This window comes from Dermacentor andersoni, chromosome 2 (assembly GCF_023375885.2).
Source record: "Dermacentor andersoni chromosome 2, qqDerAnde1_hic_scaffold, whole genome shotgun sequence".
Lineage (NCBI taxonomy): Eukaryota > Metazoa > Arthropoda > Arachnida > Ixodida > Ixodidae > Dermacentor > Dermacentor andersoni.
Window position 1 is genome coordinate 39,780,166 of NC_092815.1, and position 26,542 is coordinate 39,806,707.

The 26,542-nt window shown below is 46.7% G+C and overlaps 1 protein-coding gene across 1 annotated transcript in view; it reads left to right on the forward strand.

Moving 5' to 3' along the window:
- LOC126542431 (carbonyl reductase [NADPH] 1-like) overlaps positions 1-24,140 on the forward strand; it is a 30,119-nt gene extending 5,979 nt beyond the window's left edge. The window contains exons 2-8 of the mRNA XM_050189496.3: positions 1,812-1,893; positions 10,996-11,174; positions 11,771-11,883; positions 19,583-19,708; positions 19,864-20,005; positions 22,306-22,369; positions 23,818-24,140. Coding sequence (XP_050045453.1) covers positions 1,812-1,893; positions 10,996-11,174; positions 11,771-11,883; positions 19,583-19,708; positions 19,864-20,005; positions 22,306-22,369; positions 23,818-23,921 — 810 coding nt within the window. The 3' untranslated portion in view covers positions 23,922-24,140. The remainder of the gene's footprint in view (positions 1-1,811; positions 1,894-10,995; positions 11,175-11,770; positions 11,884-19,582; positions 19,709-19,863; positions 20,006-22,305; positions 22,370-23,817) is intronic.
- Positions 24,141-26,542: the final 2,402 nt, after the last annotated feature.

Sequence of the window (26,542 nt, forward strand, 5' to 3'; positions counted from 1 at the left end):
AACGCGTTATGGGAGCGCGGCGCATTCTCGTCGCCGGCGCCTTTCAGCCACTCGCGTTCAACCGCGGCTGCTAAGGCGCTCTGCATTCTAGATTTTCGCCTGCTTCACCGGGCCGGCGTCCGAGCGTAAATGAACGCGAGCCCACTCCACAATTCCCGCACGCTTAGGGACAGACGCCTAAAACACGCGCTAACTTCTCCTCCGTAGTGCCTAGGCAGAGTCATATTATCAAGGAGCAGAAGCCCCCACATTTTCTCTCTCGCAACGCCTTACTCGGCGTAGCCGACCTGGCGTGACGTAGCGCAACCACCGCGCGCGCGCGCGCCGGGTCACGTCGAAGTGTTTTGGCGCCTTTACTCACGCATGCGCGCGAACGTCCGGCACCTTCGCAAGTGCCACGCCCCGCTGTACTTACTAGAAATTGTAAAGTCGGGACCCGGTACCATGAACCAATCAGCACCGCAGAACAGTGAACTAGTCCTTCCAGAATATCTTACCATGCCCTACATAAATCTTCTTGTTCGACCACGTCTCGTATGGTCATCTAACATCTACAAAAGCATCACTTTCTTATATAGTAAAGAAAATTCTTTTAAAGCAACTTCTGTTCTGAAATGGCACACAATATTAAAATAACATATATAGCACACAAAACTGTCACTTCAAATGAGAAAAAATGTCAGCAATGCCCACACACACCATTGTTTGTGACTATTACCAGTTTTGAAGGACTCTGCTATTACTATGTGCGAGAGAGAGCGAGGGGTATACTGAGAGAAAAGCTGGGAGGTTGGCCTGAATCAATGTTCTGACCTGCTACTCGCACTGGAGGAAGGGGAATGGTTGTAGAAAGAAAGAATCGACAATACATTGATTATGAGGATGAAGATCGTGGTGAAAATCTTGCATACTCCAAGACTTCAAAGTCGCTTGTGCAGTCCGCTCTCATACAAAAAATTTCTGAGAGCCTTCAGACTATTAGCTGATGGCGACGATCAGGCAAAGGTCCCAATAGGACCTTTTCAGTCAATGGTGCAACAACAAATTTTGACAAGATGTCTGCCAGTGATTTTCTCTGCACATCAAATTGCAGGCAGATGCACAAGAGGTGTTCTGCTGTCACAAGGGGTGTTCTATAGTCTCCTGAAAATTTAGGCCTTCCGCCCAGCAGATGAGATGCAGGTAGCGAGGGCATCTATCGGAAGTAGGGGAGCAGGTGTTTGGCCAGTCGACTTACTCGCAAACTGCCATTACAGGTGACGTACGCAATGTCCACAGATAATGCAACCTTGGCAGACGGTGGAGTGTAGTAGTGTAGCACTGCAATACTCATTCATATTAAAAAAAATAATAATAATGAAAATTTAGGAAAGGCTTAATTAATGATCTAGCCCACCACCAGGCACTCACACTTATGTCATTTGTCAAGCTTGCTGCCATGTAAACATCCACAAAGAAAAGGCCCTATATTTTCCTGGCCAATCAACTGTACTGCCGTGAACGAATGAAATGCATGCCTGACTCACAGTATTATAATTTCTTTTGATAGCCATTCATGATCATCATGACTTGATAAGGAGCAATCATGCTGTAAGAGCAGAGTGTAGCATTATAACTACAATATCTCCATTTTTTTGTGTTGACATTCGTATTGCAGTGTCAGTCGTCTGTGATTGTGCAACACTTCCAATGTCTCTTATGTTTATATTTGTGAAGGAATACTTCTCAGTTAAAGATGTCTTCCACACAATTGTCTCTGTTATAGATGTGTCGTAAGAGGAACTGGTAACTGCACTTTTGTATATCTGTAGGTTACAGGTGGTAACAAGGGCATAGGGTTCAGCATAGTGAAGTTCCTGTGTCAACGGTTTGATGGAGATGTTTTTCTGACTGGTGAGTGGCTCGCTGCGTACGCGTGGACTTGAAGTTTAGGCTCTCATTTATCTATAATGAAAAAGAGTTTGTGTGATAGGGCCATCTTTTTATTTTTCAATAAATATCATCATATAACTTTCTTTCAATTTTCCCTTTTCGAGTACAAGAAGATATCTTATTGCCAGGGTTTTTTTCTCCAAATATTGCATCAAACTGCAAAGAGCAAATTTATAGAATTTGGAGTTCCACTGTTCTGCTTGAGAGGTACTATGAAACTTGAAACAATTCAGCTAGTATATCTGATGAGCTGGAAATAAATACAAGATTAACAGCGATGGTCAAAAGACAAGTGTAGTCACTTTTAGCTGTTTGCTAAAACTCGTGTAGGCAACGTGCCTCTAAAGATAGCACTGTACATTGATAAACTGCCTGTGTTTTTGTTCTGTCGGATCAGTTATGCATAAAGCATACTGTGACTTGTGACGTGTTTTCGTAATCCAGATTTATTTGACGATTTATTTGACGTGCACCATTGCGAAAGTAAGGACAATGATAGTGTGTTCTCTTTGCTATTCCCTAAGTGTCCTTGATTCTTGTGTTTTTTTTTTCTCTTGCTTTTTGTTTTATGTGGTGCTCAGTGAATGAAAAGATTATTTTGTACACATAATAACATCCTAATTCTTGTCTTGTTTTACCGTTGGAGATTCTTTTGCTGTAGCTTACATAACAATTCAGGAGCTGTCACATGTAATCTGTTTAAACAAGCAAAAGTTTCCAGAGCTGAAGTTGATAATACTGCATACTTGCATTTAACATCCTCTGTATTGGCTATGTTTTTCTGTTTTTCTGGTGTATATGTGCATGTGTACATATGTGGGCACATGCATGCCAGTTAAGGTAAAGTGACACATTTCTCAGGTACTCCAATTCAAAAAGGAGTGCCTTTGTAGTGGTTGCTTATTGCAGTGTATCATTTATAATAGGCATTTCTTTAAGTGTTAAAACCTATAGCTAAAATTAATTTACGGACAGTGGCATACTTCAGAGTTATGAAGTATACATAGCAATTATTTCTTAGCACAAAACCAGAGGGGAGACAGATATCTTAATGTGTAATATAAGAGATCTCGATAGCTGTTGTGGTGGTTCAATGGCTATGGTGTCCTGCTGCTGAGCATGAGAGGTCACAAGTTTGACTACCCAATTTTAGCCACATTCTGATGGTTGTGTAATTGGAAAATGTCTGTGTACTTGATTTAGGTGCATGGTTAAATAAGCCCAGGCATCGTAATTTAACTCGGAGCCCCCACAATCGTTTTTCATGGCCCGAGCATTGCTTTGGAATGTTAAATCCTCAACTTGATTTCATTTGATTTTCAATTACCTCAGTGGCGCTTACTGCAGTGTTTTAACAGTTATTGATCACTTATCGAGGAAGAGAAAACCTGTCTTTATTTAAAAAATACTGTAAAGGGAGATGGTGGCATCCGCTTCATTCTAGCATTAGGAGGTAGAGAGAATGCGATGGGGAAATTGAGGTGTGAAGGAGAGGCTTGCACATTAAATGTACAGTCAACCACAAAAGTTTACAGACCACAGGATCTGGGGAAAACATTCACTTTCCGAGCAGCCTGTAGCAGTAATCAGTAAAACTGAACATCAGCATGTTGTTCACATATAGTGGTAGAGACTGTAGATGCGTATACTAGGCTGCATTTTGAGGTTGGTGCAGGTATTAAGCTTTTTCTCAGGTCTCGTGTTGCATAAAATTTTGTCGTTGACTGTACGCCTCCAGCCCCTCACTAAATATGATGTTGACAAGAGTCAGAAGGATTATTCTGCAATTTTAAGGCTATTTGATCAGATGGATCCATTCCATGTAGCCTGTCAGGCATAGTGTTATGGTAGTGGAAGTGTTGCCAATACATATTCCTTGCGCGACTTCTGAACCGCGATCTTTTAGCAATTCCTTTTCCGATGCCATTTCTTTTTGCGCTTTGTCAGGGGTCAGAGCGACGCTCCATCCAGGTTATCAATGCAGGGGCTTTTGCAAGTTTGGACCACTTAGAAATGCAGCGTGTTGTGTATTGCTATGCTTCTTTTCATACTTCGCAAGCAATGTTGCAGACACTCCACAAGTAGCACGGTTATAGAAATCTCACTCTGTGCTTTTTGTAGTGCAGTTTTGTATCTGCGACACTTCCTGTGAAGTAGCTGTATCATATATTACAGCTACAACTTGTGGGCATGTGGCTATGTCTGCAAGTTCTATGCATACCTTTGTGCTTCCAATATGTGACGTACCATGTTTTAGTCACACGCGCAAGTGGTGCACATTGGCCGCTTGGCGCAGAGGTGCGTCACTCCACTTATGCGATGGTAAATAGGTCCAGATCCGCAACACCTTGCATTAATAACGTCAATATTTTATGACAAAGAGGTGCGAGGCTTACTGTTACATCGAATTACGAAATGCATACTATGTTATGTCTCTTATCTGATGCACTACTTTAAAACGAATATCCTTTTCTGGGAGGCAGACACTTTTTTCCGTGTCTAGCCGAATGCACGTGCACTTACTGACACAATTCTCTCTGACTGGAGGAATAACCAACGCCATCTCTATAGGTGTCCATCCATCGAGAAACACTATAGGTGTCGCTGGCCTCGTCATTTTCGCCAATGAGAAGCCCTGCTCAAAGAGAAAAGAAGGAATTGCCATTTGTGTGTGATTTGGTCACGTAGATTCATGAGAGGCTGTGAGAAGGCGCTGCTCACTTGCATGGGCCACTCGAATGGATGCGCTTATATTGGATTGTTCGTTGCTTTCTTGTGGCCAGACTAAGCATTCCTTCTCGCATCTGTCCGACAACGTTGTCAGTGCTCACCAAGCACACGGTAAAGAGGGAGGTTTTTTCTTTCTGCAGTAGCGACGAAAACAAAAGTAGTGCAGTTCAAGTTTGTGTGTTTTGATAACATCTAAACCACAACCAAAGAAAAACTTCTTGATTAAAACAAAGATATATCTTTGGTTGACCTGTTAGACATATATTGACACGTGTACTTATATTTATCGGGCGACCACGTTTCGCTGCCTAACAAATCTTATCGCACAGCGCGGGACGCGCCTGCATGTATCCGAAGTTTCTGGAAAGTTATCGATGCTTCTATCCGCTGTATGTTGTCGCCGAACCTTGTGTTATCTGATTTCATCGCGTGACGCGAATGGTGTAGAACTTTGTGGAAGGCACGCGGGTCCCAACGATTAGTCTGGAACGTTCGATGACTGCTGTATAAAAGCTGACGCGCTGGACCCGCTGATCAGATTTTCGACGATCGCCGACCGTGTTCGCCGCTATCGTTGTGCTTAAGTGTAGCCTGTTTTGTGGGCACAGGTTCGCCCAATAAAAGTTAGTTTTGTCGTTCACAGTATTGCTACTGTGTTCTTTGAAGTCACGACCACGTGACATCTGGTGGAGGTGCTTTTGGTCCATGTACCGGACGCCCCCGACAAGCCGTGATCCAAGCCCGGACCGTAAAGAGAGCACCAACGTAGTCACGGACCATCGAGTAAGCCGTCGTCTACAACAGCTGCCCCCGGAACACGGACTTCTACCTGAGAAGACCAAGAAGATCGTGGCCAAGACAACCCCAATGACTGCCCCAGAGACCCCCGTTGTCCTGCAACAACCTCGGGACCCACCGACCTTCCATGGAGCAGCAACTGAAGACCCGGAATCCTGGCTGGAGACGTACGAGCGAATCGCGATTTTCAACAACTGGGACTCCGACGACAAGTTGCGGCATGTATACTTCGCCCTAGAAGACGCCGCCAGAACGTGGTTCGAGAACAGGGAGTCGACATTGACAACATGGGACCTGTTCCGTACCGGCTTCCTGCGCACCTTTACAAGCGTCGTGCGCAAGGAAAGGGCCGAAGCTATGCTGGACGCCCGAGTGCAGCTACCTAACGAGAACGTCGCCATATTCACGGAAGAAATGAACCGCCTGTTCCGCCACGCCGACCCGGATATGCCCGAAGAGAAGAAAGTCCGCCTTCTCATGCGTGGCGTGAAGGAAGAACTTTTCGGCGCAATGATACGAAGTCCACCGAAGACCGTAGAAGAGTTTCTTCACGAGGCCACCAGCATCGAGAAGACACTCGAAATGCGGAACCGGCAATTCAACCGCCGCACGAACTCTACCAACTACACAGGAATTCAGTCACTGGCCACCGACGACCTGTGCGAGACTATCCGAGCGGTCGTGCGGGAGGAACTACAAAAGCTGTTCCCGTCACCGCAGCCTCAAGTGGCTTCGATTGCCGACGCCGTACGTGAGGAGCTCCAACAGCAACTCGGCGTAGCCCCTGAATCGCCGCAGCCTCAGCCGCAAGCGATGACATACGCCGCTGTAGCCCGCCGTCACGTTCCCCCTCCGCGCCCACGGCAGGGCCCAGTGACGACACAGTTCCGTCGTCCACCACCAACCCCGCCGCCAGCACGCCAACCCGTCACCCCACGCGGCATTCGAAGGAAGACTGACGTTTGGCGCGCCCCTGACCATCGCCCGCTTTGCTATCACTGCGGAGAAGCCGGGCACATCTACCGCCGATGCCCATACCGGGAGATGGGACTCCGAGGGTTCGCCGTGAACGCGCCGCGACCACAGATTGGCGAACGACCTCGCGATATCGCCGACTACCTCGCCGCCACTCAGTGGAGCCCTCGACGACCGTCCCGTTCGCCGTCACCAGGCCGTTACCTGTCGCCGCAGCGCCGACCATACACTGGCCCAGCCCGGGGCCGTCTGCGAGCCCATATCCGGAAAACTAAAAGCAGCAACCGATGGAGGTGCGGTTGCTGTTCGTCGAACTGACGAATATCCTCCGACGCCGACGGAGACGCCGAAGAGACCATCTCCACGACATAATAATGACACGCCGCCGTCCCGACGAAGTCAGAAAGCCAAGACTACACCGACAAAAGACTACGTGATGACGCGACGTTCCAGCTTCAGTTTAACGCGACGCAGCCGTGATCCGACGCCAAGACCTAACTGCAACGCCAGACAAAGAACCACCGACCTCGACGTGCTTCTCGACGGCCACGCAGTTACCGCCTTAGTGGACACAGGGGCCGATTACTCCGTAATGAGTGGACACATCGCCGCCCAGTTGAAGAAGGTTAAGACCGCATGGGAAGGCCCTCAAATTCGGACCGCTGGAGGACACCTCATCACGCCGACTGGAATATGCACGGCAAGAATAACCATTCATAACCGGACTTACCCTGCCACCTTCGTTATCCTCCAACAGTGTTCACGAGACGTCATTCTCGGTATGGACTTCCTGAACCAACACGGCGCAATCATCGACCTGCAGTCGAAGTCTATAACGCTGTCGGAAGATAAAGCGACACCGCCGGAGAGCCCTCGTAGTCGCCACGCCTTGAGTGTGCTCGAAGATCAAGTGAGCATCCCGCCTCGCTCCAGCATTGTTATTTCGGTCGGCACAGAAACACCCGCTGATGTAGAAGGCGTCATCGAAGGCGACCAACGTCTATTGCTAGACCGTGAAATTTGCGTCGCAAGAGGGATCGCTCGACTGCATGGAGGGAAAACTGAAGTGTTGCTGACAAACTTCAGCCAGGAGTTCAAGCACATCAACAAGGGCACGACGATCGGGTGCATTGAGGAAATTCTGGAAACCAGTAATGCGTTTGTCCTCTCGGATTCCGCCGCATCTGCCCCGACGACCATGGTTCCCGAACCAAACTACGACATTAATCCAAGTCTCCCCATAGGCAAGCAGCAACAGCTCAGAAGTCTGCTCCGACGATACAAAGCCTGCTTTTCGACATCATCGAGGATTCGACAAACACCAGTCGCCAAGCATCGCATAATCACCGAGGAGTGCACTCGACCACTCCGCCAGAGCCCTTACCGAGTTTCGCCGCGAGAACGTGAAGCTATAAGAGAACAAGTCGACGAAATGCTGCGCAACGACATCATCCAGCCGTCGAAAAGCCCGTGGGCGTCCCCTGTTGTCCTGGTGAAGAAAAATGACGGAACCCTACGTTTCTGCGTCGATTATCGTCGTCTGAACAAGATCACGAAGAAGGACGTATACCCCCTCCCACGGATAGACGACGCATTGGATCGGCTCTGCAACGCTAAATACTTCTCGTCGATGGACCTCAAGTCTGGCTATTGGCAAATAGAAGTCGACGAAAGAGATCGCGAAAAGACCGCCTTCATCACCCCGGACGGCCTCTACGAGTTCAAGGTTATGCCATTTGGACTGTGCTCGGCGCCCGCAACGTTCCAACGGGTGATGGACACGGTTTTAGCAGGATTGAAGTGGCAGACCTGTCTCGTTTACTTGGATGACGTCGTTGTCTTCGCCGGCAATTTCGACGATCACCTTAGGCGGCTTGCAACAGTACTAGAGGCCATCATGTCATCAGGACTTACTCTGAAGCCGGAAAAGTGCCACTTCGCTTACCAGGAGCTTCTATTTTTAGGCCACGTCATCAGCAAATCTGGAGTCCGCCCCGACCCGCAGAAGACAGCTGCCATCGCAAAGTTCCCGCAGCCCATCGACAAGAAGGCAGTGCGTAGATTCCTTGGCATGTGTGCCTACTACAGGCGCTTTGTCAACCCATCTAACCCATCTAACCAAATGTGATGTCGAGTTCAAGTGGGAAACGCCGCAGGCCGACGCATTTCAAGAACTCAAACGACGCATGCAGTCGCCGCCCGTACTTGCGCACTTCGACGAGCACGCCGATACCGAAATTCACACTGACGCCAGTAGCCTAGGCCTCGGTGCCGTCCTAGTCCAGAGAAAAGATGGACATGATACATGGACGTGATAGCTTACGCTAGCCGGTCGTTGTCAAAAGCGGAAGGCAATTATTCTACAACCGAAAAGGAATGCCTCGCCATCGTTTGGGCTACAGCGAAATTTCGCCCTTACCTCTATGGCAGGCAATTCAAAGTGGCCAGCGACCATCACGCGTTGTGTTGGCTAGCTAACTTAAAGGACCCTTCAGGACGGCTGGCACGGTGGAGCCTCAGACTACAAGAATACGACATCACTGTAACATACAAGTCTGGACGTAAACACTCAGATGCTGATTGCCTATCACGCGCCCCCATTGACCCGCCGCCGCAAGATGACGAGGATGACGACTCCTTCCTTGGAATAACAAGCGCGGAAAACTTCGCCGAACAGCAACGAGGAGACCCGGAGCTAAAAGCCCTAGTCGAGTATTTGGAAGGCGACACCGACGTTGTCCCTAGGGCATTTAAGCGTGGATTGTCTTCGTTCACGCTACAAAACAACCTGCTCGTGAAGAAGAACTTCTCACCAGTCCGCACCAGCTACCTTCTTGTTGTACCGTCAGCGCTGCGCGCAGAAATACTGCACGCCCTACACGACGATCCAACCGCTGGGCACCTCGGATTCTCGCGGACGCTGTCGAGAATACAGGAAAGGTATTACTGGCCGCACCTAACCGCCGATGTCGCCCGTTACGTCAAGACATGCCGAGACTGTCAGCGACGCAAGACACCACCGACAAGGCCAGCGGGATTACTACAGCCGATCAAGCCTCCTCACCGACCTTTTCAGCAGATCGGGATGGACTTGTTGGGACCGTTTCCGACATCAACTTCCGGAAATAAGTGGATCGTCGTAGCGACCGACTATCTCACCCGCTTCGCCGAAACTAAAGCTCTACCGAAAGGCAGCGCAGCCGAAGTGGCGAAATTTTTCGTCGAGAACATCCTGCTGCGACATGGTGCTCCAGAAGTCCTCATCACCGACAGAGGAACGGCTTTTACAGCAGAGCTCACGTAAGCCATTCTGCAATACAGCCAGACAAGTCACAGGAGGACAACTGCCTACCATCCGCAGACGAATGGTCTCACGGAGCGCCTGAACAAGACCCTCGCTGACATGCTAGCAATGTACGTCGACGTCGAGCACAAGACGTGGGATGCGGTCCTGCCGTACGTAACATTCGCTTATAACACGGCGGTACAAGAAACAACACAGATCACGCCATTTAAGCTGGTTTACGGCAGGAACCCGACGACGACGCTCGACGCTATGCTGCCGCACGTCACTGATGAGGAAAATCTTGACGTCGCTTCATATCTCCTGCGCGCCGAAGAAGCTCGACAGCTCGCCCGCTTACGGATCAAGAACCAGCAGCGTACCGACAGCCGACAGTACAACCTGCGACGACGCTTCGTCGAGTACCAGCCCGGCGACCGTGTTTGGGTATGGACCCCGATACGCCGACGAGGACTAAGTGAGAAGCTACTGCGACGCTATTTCGGACCCTACAAGGTTATCCGACGTATTGGCGCACTGGACTATGAGGTCGTGCCAGACGGCATTTCGCATTCACAGCGGCGCCGCGCATGATCTGAAGTGGTCCACGTGGTGCGCCTTAAACCCTTTTACGGACGCTGACGAACTTCCTTATTTTGTTGTCTTCTTTGCTACGAGTGCTTTTCCTTATTACTTTCGTTTGTTTGCAGCATCGGGTCGATGCTTTTTAAGAGGGGGGTATTGACACGTGTACTTATATTTATCGGGCGACCACGTTTCGCCGCCTAACAAATCTTATCGCACAGCGCGGGACGCGCCTGCATGTATCCGAAGTTTCTGGAAAGTTATCGATGCTTCTATCCGCTGTAAGTTGTCGCCGAACCTTGTGTTATCTGATTTCATCGCGTGACGCGAATGGTGTAGAACTTTGTGGAAGGCACGCGGGTCCCAACGATTAGTCTGGAACATTCGATGACTGCTGTATAAAAGCTGACGCGCTGGACCCGCTGATCAGATTTTCGACGATCGCCGACCGTGTTCGCCGCTATCGTTGTGCTTAAGTGTAGCCTGTTTTGTGGGCACAGGTTCGCCCAATAAAAGTTAGTTTTGTCGTTCACAGTATTGCTACTGTGTTCTTTGAAGTCACGACCACGTGACAATATGCCCTTACTCGTGTATGAAATAGGATATAGGATAAGTTAACGGTGAATTTTATGTCTCTGATACATTTCCATTTTATGTGTGCAAGAGAGCCGTATTGCATTTCTTCTGTGCAGCCAGGGACGAGACGCGTGGGAAGGCAGCGGTGGCAGAGCTCAACAAGCAGCTGCTGCACCCAAAGTTCCACCAGCTTGACATTGATGACCTTGAGAGTATTCAAAGACTTCGCGACTTCCTCAAGAGCACTTACGGTGGCCTTGATGTACTTGTGAACAATGCTGGCACTGCCTTGAAGGCAAGTCGTTTATTTTTTCTATATATATTGGAGACTAAAATTTATGTTGGACTCTCAGTAATTCAAACTTCTATAAGCTACCTGTTGCGGTAGCCCAGTAGCTTTGGTGTTGAACTGCTGGACTCGGATCTCAGGTTCGACCACAGCCACGGTAGCCACAATTCAAGAGCGCTTGTGTTCTTAAATTTAGGTGCACGTTAAAGAACCCCTGGTAGTCAAAATTAATCTGGATTCCACCACTATTTTGTGCCTCATAATCTGGTCGAAGTTTTGGCATGTGAAAACACAGAATATCTCTATATTGCAAACTAGGAAGCTTTATGTCAATTTGACTAAATTATGGTCTGAAACAGAATTATGGGATATCATACAAGTATCATAGACCTACATACTGGTGTACAAGCAACATGCCATCACCAGGTTCTGTGGCATAGAGGCAGAGAGAAGAGAGAGTTAAGGCATAAAGTTCAACGGCACTAACTGCATAATAGGTTTATTTGAATCGGCTTTTTGAACATTCTAAAGCAATCTGGAGTTGCTACTTCAGAATTTGTCATGTTGTCACAGCCATTTGATTGTGATTTCTTAAATTGCAGGTCAACTCCACAGCCCCATTTGCAGAGCAAGCAGAAGTCACTGTGAAGACAAACTTTTTTGGCACACTCAATGTCTGCAAGGAGCTGTTCCCTTTGTTACGCCCACATGCCAGGTCTGTATTGCTCTTTCCATTGCAACAATTTCTGAACACAATCTATGTTGACTGAACACAGTCTATCTAGCCAGGACACTGAACCTCCCGAGTACTTTTCTTTTATGCCATCATAAAGGCTGGAAGCTTTACATTGGACACTTCGCCTGGAGCTTGAAGCATAACAAAATTATCTGTAACAGCAAAGCAATTTCCCATGATCGCATGAATGAGCTACTCGCAGGGATAAATAGTTGCTCTGTGAAGGTGATCATTGAGATTTTGCTATTGAACATAAGCCCCCTACTGCTCTGCTACTGCTCTTAACACTTTGTGTTGTCTTATATCTTATTTATGACCATGAAAAACTTTAAGAGCATGGTTTTACCCAGAGTCTTATGATATCTGGATAAAACTGATTTCTACTGGGCACTCAAATGAATACACATCATGATTGCAACTATTGCCAGCTGCTTGTAGCTAAAGGCGCTACGTCCTTTGCCATTTTTTGTTGCTGCGATGTCTTTGGTGCTATCCTCTGTGTTGTGCATGGGGCTGAAGCCCTGCAGTACTTCTTGAGCATTACACGTAGGACTTGAAATTTAAAAACACTGTCTTGGGGAGGCCTTACACTTGGTGCTGCAAAGATGTTGTGTAGCTACTGCTGTGGATATTCCAAGGCATACTTTTGTGTTGGCATACAAAGTATCCTTGATCTAATGGCTGTTGAGCTGCAATCTACACTGTTACACTGGTATGTCAGTAGCTTGAGGCATTAAGCAGAGGAGATGGAGGGAGCACATTGTTCCCATACATGCTCCATGCATGCACCTCATGAAAAATAAACTAAAGAATTTGTTTCAGGTAGGTCATGGTACAGAATGCCAGGCATTGATCATTAGTTTAGTTCCTCAAAGTAAAACTAAATATCTAAAAGCAACGACTGATGGAGGTGCGGTCGCTGTGCATCAAAATGCCAAAGATCATTCGCAGCCGCCGAAGGTGCTGAAAAGACCTTCTCAATGACGTAGCAATGACGCGTCACCATCCTGACGAAGCCTGAAAGCAAAGAGTGCGTCGACAAAAGAAGACCTGAGGACATGACATACCAACTGCAGGACAGTACAATGCAGCCGTAATGCGAGACTGCGACCAAACCGTAACACAAGACAAACAACCACCGACCTCGACATACTTCTTATGGCCACTCAGTGCAGTCACTGGTTTAGTGGACTCAGGAACTGACTACTCTGCCATGAGTGAACAGTTCGCTGCCTAGATGAAGAAAGTCAAGGCTTCACGTGAAGGCCCTCAAATCCGAACAGCTGGAGGACACCTGATAAAACCTACTGGAATCTGCACGCCAAGAATTACCGTTCCTAACCGGACCTACCCTGCCACCTTCATTATCCTCCAACAGTGTTCACGAAATGTAATTCTCAGCGTGGACTTGCTGAACCAAGACGGCGCCACCATTGACCTGAAGTGAAAGCCGATAATGGTATCCAAAGATCAAGTGATACAGCGAGAGAGCTTTCCGAGTCACCATGCCTTCAGTGTGCTCAAAGATCAAGTATAATCTTGCCTCACTCCAGCATTGTCATTTCCGTCTGCACCAAAGCAACCGCACATATAGAAGGAATCTTCGAGGGCGACATACGTCTGATGCTTGACAGTGAAATTTACCTTGCAAGAGGGATAGCTCGATTGCATGGATGAAAAGCGAAAGTGATGCTGACAAACTTTAGCCAGGAGTTCAAACACATCAACAAGGGCACGGCGATTGCATACATAGAAGAAATTGTGGAACCCAACTATACGTTAGTTCTCGGTTTCCGCCACGTCTACTTCAATGGCCCTAGTTCTCGAACTAGCTTTTGACTTAACTTCAAGTCTTCCCAGGCATCAACAGATAGGCTTTGAAGTCTTTTACACCTGTGCAAAGACTGCTTTGCGGTGTTGTGACGACCCCACTTATGGGGTGCAAAGGTTCGTGTTCTCGATGTTTTAATGGTTCTCTTAGGCGGAGCCTCCGAGAACCCAATTGAGGACAAAGCCGTTGGTTTGAACACACACACAAATACTTTTAATCAAAAATAAAAAAGGCGTGAAGCAAATAGAACGAAACGGAAAGCATGCATAAAATAAACATTCAAGAAAACATTGCGGTAAGGAGCACACTTAGGGCTTTAACAAGGGTGCGAGTCCGGGCTTGCCACGAGGGCGGGGACGCGTCGCAGTCTCGACGCGGCAACGCGGCGACGAGCTGGCAGAAGGAGTGGCGCCGGTCTCACCAAAGGTCGTGGCGTAGGTTGACCGACCGGGCGCCGGGAGCGCGCCAGCTCTGGCGAGGCGAGGTAACGCTGGCGGCTGGGTGGACGGCGGCGGCCGTCTGGCCGGGCAGAGAGCTCGGGCCCGTAGCCCGACTGCTCCCCTCTCGCCCACGGCGCGGAAGCTCGAACGCCGGCCTCGGGCAGCAGGCGGCACGGCAGACGGGGGTGGCGTTCTGGCCGGGCAGCTGTCGTAGAACACGGGCCCGAAGCCCGACTGTTCTCGTCCTGCCCACTGGCGCAAAAGCTCACCGGCCTTGAGGAGCTGACGGCACGCTCAGGTAGACGGGCGACGCACAGGAACAGGTTGGCAGGAGGCCCCGGGCGGGTGAAGTCCTGGTGGGCTCGGGTCCGGAACCCGACGGCCCGTCTTCAACGCCCACTCCGGTGGTTGACCTCCTCCTGCCGTTGCTTCCTGGGACTCTCCTGGCGTCTCCCCGGCGTCTCCCTGCGTGTCCTCTTGCGTGTCGCCCCCGTTCTGCCAGCGCACCACGCTTTTTCTTGTGGTCTGGCCGATTTGGCATTTACTGATTGGCTGCCCGACGCCCCGTGGTCTTTTCTAATTGGTCGCTTTTTTTCTTTTTGTTGTCTTTCCTGCGCCGCGCGTTCACGTGCCGGGCGCTCTTCGGCGTCGTCGTTTTGCTCCTTCCAGCTCGGCGCGCGTGCACTCAGCGTCGTCTGCTGTCGGCTGTCCAGATCACGGCACTATGTCGCGCACCACACATCACAGGTGTCATCAAAGATTCAACAAATGCCCATTGCGAAGCATCACATAATAACTGAAGACTGTGCTTGACCACACCGCCAGAGCCCCTACTGAGTTCCTTCACAAGAACGAGAAGCTATAAAGTAACAAAATGCTTTGCGATGAAATCATCGAACCATCGAAAAGTTTGTGGGCGTCTCCTGTTGTCTTGATGAAGAAGGATAGGAGTCTGCTTTCTTGCGTCGATTATCGTCACCTCAGCAAGGTCACCAAGAAGGACGTATACCCCCTCCCTCGAATAGACAACGCACTGCACCAACTCTGTGATGCAAAATATTTCTCGTCAATGGACCTGAAGAGTGGCTACTGGCAAATCGAAGTCGACAAGAGGGACAGAGAAAAGACCGCCTTTATTAGATTTGACAGTCTCTTCCAATTCAATGTCATACTGTTTGGCCTTTACTTGGCACCTGCAACATTCCAGCTTGTGATGGATACGGTCCTGGCACGTTTAAAGTGGCAGGCATGTCCTGTCCACTTGAATGGATTCGTTGTCTTCGCCATTAACTTCGACAACCACCTTAGTCAGCTAAGAACTGTTCTTGAGGGAATCAAGTCATCCAGGCTCACCCTGAAGCCGGAAAAATGCCACTTCGTGTACGAAGAGCCCATGTTCCTTCGCCATGTCATTAGCAAGTTTAGAGTCCATACAGGCTAGCAGAAAACAGTTGCTATAGCAAAATCCCCACAGCCCGTTCACAAGAAAGCTGTGGAAAGATTACTTGCCCTCTGTGCCTTCTACGGGCGCTTTGTTAAGAACTTTTCTCGCATCACCGGGCCATTGACTCATCTTATGAAATCGGATGTCGAGATGAAAGGGCAAGTGCTACAAGCTGATGCGTTTCAAGAGCTTAAACAATGCCTGCAGTCACCACCAGTACTAGCCCACTTCAACGAAAACGCCGATACAGAAACCATACCATTTCAAGCAGCGTAGGCCTCAGTGCCTTGCTAGTTCAAAGAAAAGACAGGCTTGAAAGGGTCATGGCTTACACTAGCTGCTCACTACCAATAGTGGAAGCCAATTATCCTATGACGGAAAAAGAATGCCTTGCCATCATTTCGGCTACTGTAGTTTCATCCTTATTTATAAGGATAAGGATATAAGGATTTATAAGGATTTATAAGGACCATTATGCATTGTGCTGGCTAGCAAATTTAGAGGGTGCTCGAGGGCGCCTAGCATGGTGGAGATTTAGATTGCAAGAATTTGACATCACCGTAGTCTACAAGTCCAAACGTAAACACTCTGATGCCAACTGCCTGTCTCGCGCCCCCATTGACCCGCTACGGCAAGACGATCTAGGTGAGGACACTTTCCTGAAGACAATCGGCGCCGATGACTTGGCCGAACAGCAGCGAGCAGACCCCTATGAGAAGCCTTGTTGAGTAAATTGAAGGCAAGACCTATATTGTGCTGAATGGGTGTTTAGGCATAGATTGTCTTCATTTTCGCTACAGAACAATGTCCCCGTGAAGAACTTCTCCCCATTCCGTGCAGACTAGCTTCTCGTGCCTGTAGAACTCTGGCCAGTAGTACTTCTGCATGCACTGAATGATGATCAGACAGCCGGGCACCTCGGATTTTCTCGTACGCTTGTAAGAGCACAACAAAACATTGTTTATACGTTCCCATTACATAAGTTTTCCCAGTGGCAACATTCGCAATTGAGAGCACTAAAAATGACCCAATAGTTACGTTTATTTTTTACGAATTCAAACGTTCACGGAAAACACAATTTTTCGGCACCAACGTTCAGCAACTTGCCAAACTTCGATCATATGATACGTTTTGCAGCCTCTAGATCCCATATAGAGAATAAAGTGCATGAAACGTGCGTGATTGAGAACAGTATATACCGTAGTTACTCGCCTAATGGTCGCACCCAAGTATTTTGTCGTCAAAATTAAGTTTTTTTTTTCTTTCCCGTGTAATGATTGCACCCTGAACTTGTCGCAGTGATGATATGTCGTGTGCCAAGTCTAGCTAATGATAATCGCATTTACCATCTGTCGAATGCTACTCGAACGACTCTTGAAGGCATACCAAGTAGTCTGCACGAACCCAACATACTTAAGCAGATGCCTCATTTCATTCCTTTCATCACTTTCCACATTTCCATGAAAAAAAAAAGCTACAACCAAACTTGCCTCAGCTTTATTATTTGTAGGCTTCTTAATTGTTTCGGTCAACAAGTACAGCATAAAGGCCGCCTTTCGGTTCTTCTCGTCGGCACTCGTGGGCACGTAACAAATCGCGAGCGGCAACGTTAGTAGCCACGTTTACACTGATACGTTAGAGGTATATCCTATTCGTACGCCGACGCTTGTAACGCAGCTGAGATATTCGCCCGCCCTTAGCGGAAGCGTGCCGTTAGGATAGCAGTGAAGACAAATGCCGCAGTTTCCGCAGCATGCCCGCCATGTGTTTCTATGTCACTGGCAGCTAAGCGCTCACATCTCTGTTTCTGTCCCTTCAAAGTGGACATGGCTACGTTATTGTCGCAAACGTGCCGATATTAACAATATTATTCACTACTGATACAGAAGAAACTGTTTCAGTGCGTGTAATGTACTCACAAGAAGAAAAATAATCACGTTCGACGCGTTCGGCTTGCTCCACCGGACGCCATTTTTTTTATGTCCCGCACTGACAGCGGCAGCCACCTGCTTGTTGAACCGTTGTCATCCCGCAGCAAATGCGGGATGAAAAAAGAAAATTTTTCTTTTCGTGGGAAATTTAACCAGCGTAATGATCGCACCCCTGAATTTGCGTAAATTTTTTTTACAAAAAAGTACGATCATTATGCGAGTACATACGGTAGCTGCCCGCCACGGCAGTTTCACTGCAATAGTCACCCACCCGGGTCATGAGAAAACGCCAGCGCGCATTCACTTTCTCATTTCGGTACCAGAAAATCTCCGGTGTCGTCGCACACTGCATTCACAGCTATCGCCACCTAACGTTTTGCAATAAGCATCTTCACCTATCTGTCTTACAGTGCAGGGTGTGTAGTGCCTACCCCCCCCCCCCCCCCCCCCGTTATTAGCGTACTTCACACTTTTAGTAGGCAATAATCCAAATTTGCTGCCGTTTCCTGCTGCAGACGGCGCGATGTGGGCATCACATTTCACTTCAGCGGCATCTGACGTCGCCCACCAGCTCGATTTCGTTTTGGTTTCTCGTTGCCCTCTTAAAACACCAAGCAATAGGAAAACAACAAAATGCATCTCGCGTCACCAGAGCGCCACCAGCTCGACGCGCTTCGGTGTCTTGTGCTGCAACGATCTGCGTGACGCTTCACATTATGTAGATTTCAACAATAGTCCGGTCAGTCATATTTTTTTAGTTGCTTCAGATTGTATATTTTCCCTGATGGTACATACTTTTCTCATTGCTTTTTCCCAAAACGCATGGATGAGGTTCTACTGTACAAAAGAAGTACTATTGGCCATGCCTGAATGCCACTGTTGCCTGTTAGTCAAGACATGCAGAGACCGCCAGCGACGCAAGACACCACCGACAAGGCCAGCAGGATTACTGCTAGCCGATCGAGCCTCTTTGCCGACCGTTTCAGCAGACTGATTTTTTTCTGCATTTAAACTGCAGCTGCTGAAAGCAGTTATGAGTATAAATACTTCTTTCATGTTCCATAAAACTCGGTTGACAGTTTGCATTTCACTTGTCGTATGTTCCTTGTTTTTCACTAACTTCATGTGTCACTGCACCTTCCAGGGCACAACAGAATGATCATGAATATATCCATTACTTATAACTTTTGTATACACCCCGTCAAAAGTGGCGGTTTACATGTGGAAAAGAAAGAAAGAATGAAAAGAAAAGGAACACGGAAGATGAAAAATCGGATGTGACACACATTCCACTTGACTCATGTGTAAGCAATATTATGTTAATTGGCTTTGAATTTGACAGAGTGGCACTGGCAGCTCGCTCATGTAGACTTCTCATGAGCTGCAATCATAAGAGACTTCCCATATCTCTCTTGTCACTTTATTCTTGCTTCTGAGCAGAACTTCTGTCTTGTCAGAAGACATATTGTGCAATGTGCATCTAAGTTGCCCGATGCATTAACTAGGCTTACATATCTATACCTCCTGAGCCTCTCATTTAAGCGCTGACTTGTTTGTCCAACATAAGCGTGACAGCACTCTCTTTTTTTGTTCATGTAAACCACAGCTGCTGATAGCATTTACAGCTATAAATTCGTCTTTCTATCTGAATAAATCTCAGTTGACAGTTTGTGCTTAACTTGTCACGTGTTCGTTGTTTTTAACTGACTTTGTGTGCCACTGTGCCTGCGACAGTGCGACAAAACGATGAAGCAACACCAACTAAGTCCTTTTTCAGCTCTGCTTGTTTTCAAACTTTGTTATATCAAAATTTTACTGTATTCGAACATGTGATTACGTTGAGTGTAATGTGCAGTTGCTCTACAGCCAGTTTCTAAACGTGCCGAAGGCCGTTTAGAAACTGTTTAGAACTCTCTGTTCGAACCTCAGCCATGCCAATTTTTCAAGGGATGGTCAATGTGAAAACGCAGAGACATGCTCATTTCAGCTTTTACCTGTTTGGTGTTAACACTTATGGTGAATATGTCTGCAGGGTGGTGAACTTGAGCAGCATGTGTGGTATGCTTAAAAGGATTCCTGGAGAAGAGGTGAGGAAGAGACTCAGCAACCCTGACATTACTCTGGAGGAACTGTGCGGCCTCATGAAGGAGTTTGTGCAGTGAGTTCTTGTTTCCCTAGGTTATAGCAAGGCGTGCAGTTTTAGCTCTTAGCTTCGTTCTTGACATAGCCTTTGCTTGTAGCTTGTTCCACAAGGTGACTTTTTTGTACATAAAGAAGCTGATCAGTGATTTACTCATTTGCTGTATTTAACAGGGCTGCAAAAGATGGCAAGAATGATGAGATGGGTTGGGGGCACTTTCCCTACAATGCGTCCAAGGTTGGCATCACTGTGCTGAGCTTCATCCAGCAGCGTGAATTCAATGCAGACCCTCGTGAAGATCTTGTCGTAAATGCTGTGAGTAGAGACACGAGGTTCTTTGCTTATGATCCCTGACACAAATGGGCTTGTGAGGTCGCAGTGAGCAATTCTTGTAGCATATTCCTTTGCAGCTCTTTGGTGTTTTTACACACACATGAGTTCATTGTTACACTAACACTCTTCATATTAAGCAGCTTGTTTTCATGCACAAGGCTTTTCAAAGAGTTCAAATGATCAATGTATAGCTGGTAAAGTCTGGCTGTCTGGCTGACGTAGCCTGCTCCACTACATAAGCTCTTGTGTTTTGTGCCTTTACTATGCCCCTTTGAATGAAATTGATTATACTTTTGCTCTAATTTTACGTTTTATTGCCGACGGTCGGTGTATTAAAAAATATTCATATTTACAAATAGGACACATGATTCGTTATCGAAAGTTTCGAATATTCACATAGCTCTACTAAAGACGTTTAATGCATCTATGTTTCTTGAAATATAACATTTTAGGATAGCATGACACACTATCTGCTATTTGCTGCAGCTAATAGGGTGCAGGTTGTAAGTACCGTATTTACTCGCATAATGATCGCGCTCGCGTAATGATCGTACCCCTAAATTTTGTCGTCAAATTTCGATTTTTTCATTTCCCGTGTAATGATCGCACCCCGAACTTGCCGCAGGGATATGTCGTGTGCCAAGTCTAGCTAATAATGATCGCTCTTACCATCTGTCGAATGCTATGCGAACGACTCTTCAAAACAAACCAAGCGGTCCGCACACACCAAACATCCTTAAGCAGATGCTCCATTTCAATCTTCTCATCACTTTCCGCACTTCCATGACATAAAAAGCTACAACCAAACTTGCCTTTATTATGTGTAGGCTTTATAATGGTTGTGGTCAACAAAAACAACAAAAAAGGCGCCTTTCGTTTCTTCTCGTCTGCACTCATGGGCACGCAACAAATCGCGAGCGGCAACGATAGCAGCCACATTTACATTGATACGTTAGAAGTGCACCCTATTCATACGCCGACGTTTGTAACACAGCTAAGATATTCGCCCACCCTTCGCGGAAACGTGCCGTATTAGGATAGTAGTGAAGACAAATGCCGCAGTTTCCGCAGCATGCTCGCCATCTGTTTCTATGTCACTGGCAGCTAAGCGCGCCCAACTGTTTCTGTCCCCTTATAGTGGACACGGCCATGTTATTGCCGCAAACTTGCCGATATTATTTTTTACTGATACGGAAGAAACTGTTTGAATGCACGTAATGTACTCCCAAGAAAAAAAAATCGCGTTCGGCGCGTTCGGCTTGCTCCGCTGGCCGCCATTTTTTTTGTGTGTGTGTACCGCACGGCCGCACTACCTACAGCGGCAGCCGCCTTTTGTTGACCTGTTGTCATACCGTAGCAAATGCCAGATGAAACATTTTTTTCTTTTTCCGGGAAATTTAACCCGCGTAATGATCGCACACCTAAATTTGAGTCCATTTTTTTTTACAAAAAAGTGTGATCATTATGCGAGTTCACCCACTCACATGCCCACTCAAATTCACCCACTCACATGCCTGCCCACTCACATGCACACGCACACGCATGGCTTGGTGGGGAAGAGGTAATATTGCTACAATTGAATCTCGTTATAGCGAAGTCGCATCGACCATGAGAATACCTTCGTTATATCCAATATTCGTTAAAATCATACATGCAGATCTCAGAAAAAAAAATTGCGATCACGTTTATGCAAAAGAAATGAAGCAGGTGTCCTTCGTGAAGACACCAAAAGTTCCCTTACAGATTTTGATGAATCGTCGGCATCCTGCCGTGCCAATAAAAGGCGCAGGAGCAAAAGTAAATACCATATTTTTCTTTGTATAACCTGTGTCCTCGTACAACCCACATCCTCAATTACACCACCCGGTAAGGAAAGAAAAAGCATTTATTTCCACAACAGGGTAGCCACCTGATCTATACACTGCTCTTTATCTGCCTTGGTTTATGCACGCCTGGCCTTTGACACTTTGTGGCAGTACAATGCGCAGTCGTTTAACACAGGGCTGTGCAGGCTCTGGCACCTGCACAGATGGTCCCACGTGTGTACACATGATGTGGTAGCAGATTGCACACACTGCTAGGCTAAACTGTTCTATTTTGTGCACATGGCTACAATTACATTAGGTATGGTTAGTCTGTGTTAGTCCTCACATGCATTAAAAAGTGTTCAGTTATCAAAAGTTGCCCTCTTGTGATGTATTCATTTTCACATGATGTTGTACAAGTGCAGTAATTCTCTTTCTTACTGTATTGAGCTCTTGCACTTAACTCTTGTATTAAAGGTACACCCAGGCTATGTTGACACAGACATGTCATGGCATAAGGGGCCTTTGACTCCTGACCAAGGTGAGTATTTATTGTACACTATTGCTTGTTGTTAAATTTTTTATTTCCATATTTCTCACGGGATCCTGTCTGGAGTAGTGCGTGAAGGGTGATGATGCATTGATATTGTTAAGTTTTTGAGCATATGAAAAAAGAAAAGAAATCTACATTATAGAAAGACTAATGCAAATTCGAAGGCACCTATTATTTGTTACAGCTTGTTGACCAAAAAAAGTTATGTAGTAGTTGAAATGTGATATCACACATTATGTATACTTGGTTCTGGCAATCACTACATATCGCACACATGCATTCAAATTGCTGGAAGTGGTTAATACTGCTTTTTTAACTGCAACATGATCACTGATGTTAGTAATACCAACAGGGAATTCATTCTATTAACTGATTCCTTGTTTCTTTTTCTAATAACAAGCCAGAGGTGCAGCCACCTGTCAGATGCAAATGGACTCACTGACCAATAATTCGGACATGCTTGATTATTAAGGCAGCTTCACGGCACCGCCGCTGGCCTCATAGACCTAATGTCTCAAGGATGACAGGCGCTTTGAACACCTGACAGCGCGTTGTACAATAATTCGGACTTCCACTTTGCAACCGTGTGCTACTTTGGGCGCCTTGCCAAGCATGAATAGCAATATTTTGGTTTTAATGCATCACTGGCATGGTCCTTGGCCATGTCGCCGGCACCTCCTCAAAACTAGTAAAGCCTATGCGATCTATTAGCCCCTCACCACACCCACACCACCGAACAAGCCAAGCAAAGCCACCAAGTCGTAACGGCTGCAGTTTCGATTCGTGCAACTTGTTGTGCGAGTTCTGTTCTGCATCACCAGCGTTTGTTAACTTATAAATAGTGACACAATCCTGGGCAACGTCTTCAAGGATTTTCAAGTGGCGACAACTCCACCCTCAATGTCTATGCCTACAAAGTTGGCGAGGGAAGTGCTGGAAAATGAGCATGGTTATCGATTTGCGGTTGACTTTTGTTATGTTGCCAGGGGATGACTATTCAATGCATGCATTGACTGTACTTTCATTTATCTTGAGCGATGGTATGACAATGGTTGAGGTATGGGCCGTGATTTTGTAGCGATGCCTTCCATTCGATTCTGTGCCACTGTAATCATCCACTGTTAGTGACCTGCTGATTGATTAAAAATATTTATTTATTTAAACTCAGGGCAGGCAGCAGCACCTCTGGGTTGATATAAGGTGGTGCTTTGTTTTGAAAGGGTGCATTTTTTCAAATTCATGCTCACAGATGTGTGTGCTTGGGACCATTAGAGTCTTATTTTCACCTGTGCATGTGTGGCTGTGACTATCAAAAAGTTGGAGACACACTTAAATGCTTTTTTTATTATATATTCGCAGTCAAGAGCTTCCTTACACTTTGCGTACACTGTAACAGCCAATATTTGACTTGTATCTCTTGTCGCGCAACATTTTAGGTGCTGATGCTCCAACATATTTGGCTCTTCTGCCTCCAAATATCAAATCGCCCAAAGGAGAGTTTGTTTGGAATGATCGCACGGTGACCCCATGGGACAAGTAACAGCAGAAGCCATCAATGTTGGGACCAGTGGCATTGCACTTTCGCATGAAGGAACTCGCTAGCCTGTTTTAATTTGCATGCCTGACACTGAGCCTCTGAACAAAAAGAAAAAAGGATAATCTACCTGCTCACAGTATCGCAATATGAATACTGGAGTTTCAGCAGCGTATGATGCTATCAGTAGTCATGTTATGAAAATAAAGATTACTTTGCTCTCTACAGGGTAGTTTTTGTTGCCGTACTCAATCTTTTGGAGAGTAGTAGCCTTGTGGAAGCTTGGGTTGGGAGAAACGTTGCTGACAATTTTTGTTTCTCAAGAATGATGACACTGCAAAACGAAACACATTTGTCACACGTGCTCATTCGGTGCAAGAAAACTTGCATAGTGGCATACACCAGTATGAGTGAGTGAAATAACTTTATTTCGGTCCAGAGAAGACGCAGGGAAGACCCCGCGCCACCCGGCTAGTCACACGTAGGGACCGCCAAGCCGAGCTTGACGGCCCGATCGCGGGCACTCTGGACGGCCAGGGTTTGGTCGTTGAGTTCGGGGCTGCCCAAGAGCGCAGCCCACCTATCCTCGCTGAAGGAGGAGCCGATGGCTTCACACTCCCACAACACATGGTCCAATGTTGCCCTCAGTCCACAGGCAGGGCAGTCCGCACTGGGATATCTTTCAGGGTATATGGCATGAAGAACCGCGAAGTTAGGGTACGAACGGGCGGGTACGAACACCAGTATTATAAATTTTCATCTTCAGTAGGAAACTAAGAGGGCTGTAGTGGCCTTTTTTGTCACGAGTTCGATATCTGGCCGCAGTTGCTGAGCTTTCGATGGAGAAGAATGCAAGGACTCTCATTTACTTGAGTTATGTACTACATGAAAGAACACCAAGGGCCACAGATTGTAACAATCTATTTTTTCTTTGTTTTTCTTTTTGCACTATGTCCTTGAATTTGTCTTCAACATTGCTATGCTGCTGTTATTGCCACAATCAGTAGCTTGATGTGGGGTTTGATGAGGAAATTGAATGAAATAGGTCATTACACAGTAAGGCTCCAGGTATCCAAAATCAGTTTGCAGCTTTCCACTGTGGCATCCCTCGTATGCTGTACACATTTGGTGCATAAAATCTTATCAATCTATTTAATTGAATCTTTCTTTTTGTTTTGGTGGTGGATTATGCGTGCTTTCAGGCATAATTACTGCTTTGCTTGCCCGTTTTTTTTTGGGGGGGGGGGATTAAGAAATAAAACCTTTCTATGATATAAAGGACTTGTTAAGTAACGAGGGAGTATGAAAGGTTTATGTTATAAGTACTCATGATTTCTGTGGTTTGACAGAATTGGCATTTTCACCTCTGTTCGGAAAATCTCTTTATTTAGGTGCAACTGTGAAAGTATGCACACTTTAATCTTTATACGAGGGGAAGGGAAAAAAAGTAAAAGGTCTTCCGCAATTTCTTGCACTATGATTTGATAACATTGCTAGTATCCAGCGCAGAATTAGTGTCATCTACAACATTTCTATGGAATGTGTCCCTCTCATTTCTGCATTAGTTGTTAGAGTGTAGCAGACCATTAAACATGGCAGCTACAGTGTCGATCTGCACCAAGGAGGAAATGGGGGTAGTGATTCGCTTTTTGTTTGCGGAAGGTGTTAAACCTGCTGAAATTATTCGTCGAATGCGAGCACGGTGTGGTGAGAGGGCGTTTCAAACAAGGAAGAACTTCTTTATGTAATGAGGAAAGATCTGGTAGGCCATCGACGTCAAGGACTGAGGACAATTTGAAAGTAGTTGAGAGTATGGTGATGAAAAACAGGTGAATTGCAGTGGACGAAATCGCCAATACTTAACATATCGCTTATGGTTCAGCGTATTCCATCTTAAACGACAGGCTAAATTTTCTAAAAGTGTGTGCAAGTTGGGTCTCGAAAGAATTGTCAGTGCAGCATAAAGCACAAAGGTTGGACATCTTTCGTAAGCATTTGACCCGTTATCGTCGCAAGGGAGATGGATTTTTACAGGAAGTTGTTACTGTGGATGAAACATGGGTACATCATCACAAACCGGAGAGTAAGGCTGCGAGCACGGTTTGGAAACACTCATCATCACCAGAAGTGAAGAAATTTAAATGTCAACCATCAACTGGTAAGATTATGCTAACACTATTCTGGGATAATGGAAGGTGTGGAAGCCGTTCATTTCACGCCAAGAGGCCATTAATTTCTCCCCAAACCTCTGTAGCCGCAGTAGAGGTAGCTCGACACATGTTTTGTATTTCTAGTTTTATTGTGATATCAACTATATTGACACTCAGGATAAATTTTCACTGTCGTCACCATGATGTTCCGTATAAAGTCGAAAAGCCATATGAATGAGCAACCCATACACTGTGGGTGCAAGAGAAAGCATGTAACAGTGAGCCAAGAAGGATGGCAGCTTGATGGCCACTATCTTACCACGCACTCAATATTCAGGTTAGTTGAAGCTCATGTGACCAAACGCGCGCTTGGGAAAGAGAGTGCACGTCTTCTACTCTAGCCTTGCTGTAGCTGTGAATGACTGTGCGCGACTAACACTTACAGAGCCCACGTGCCATACCTAATTGTTGGTGTTC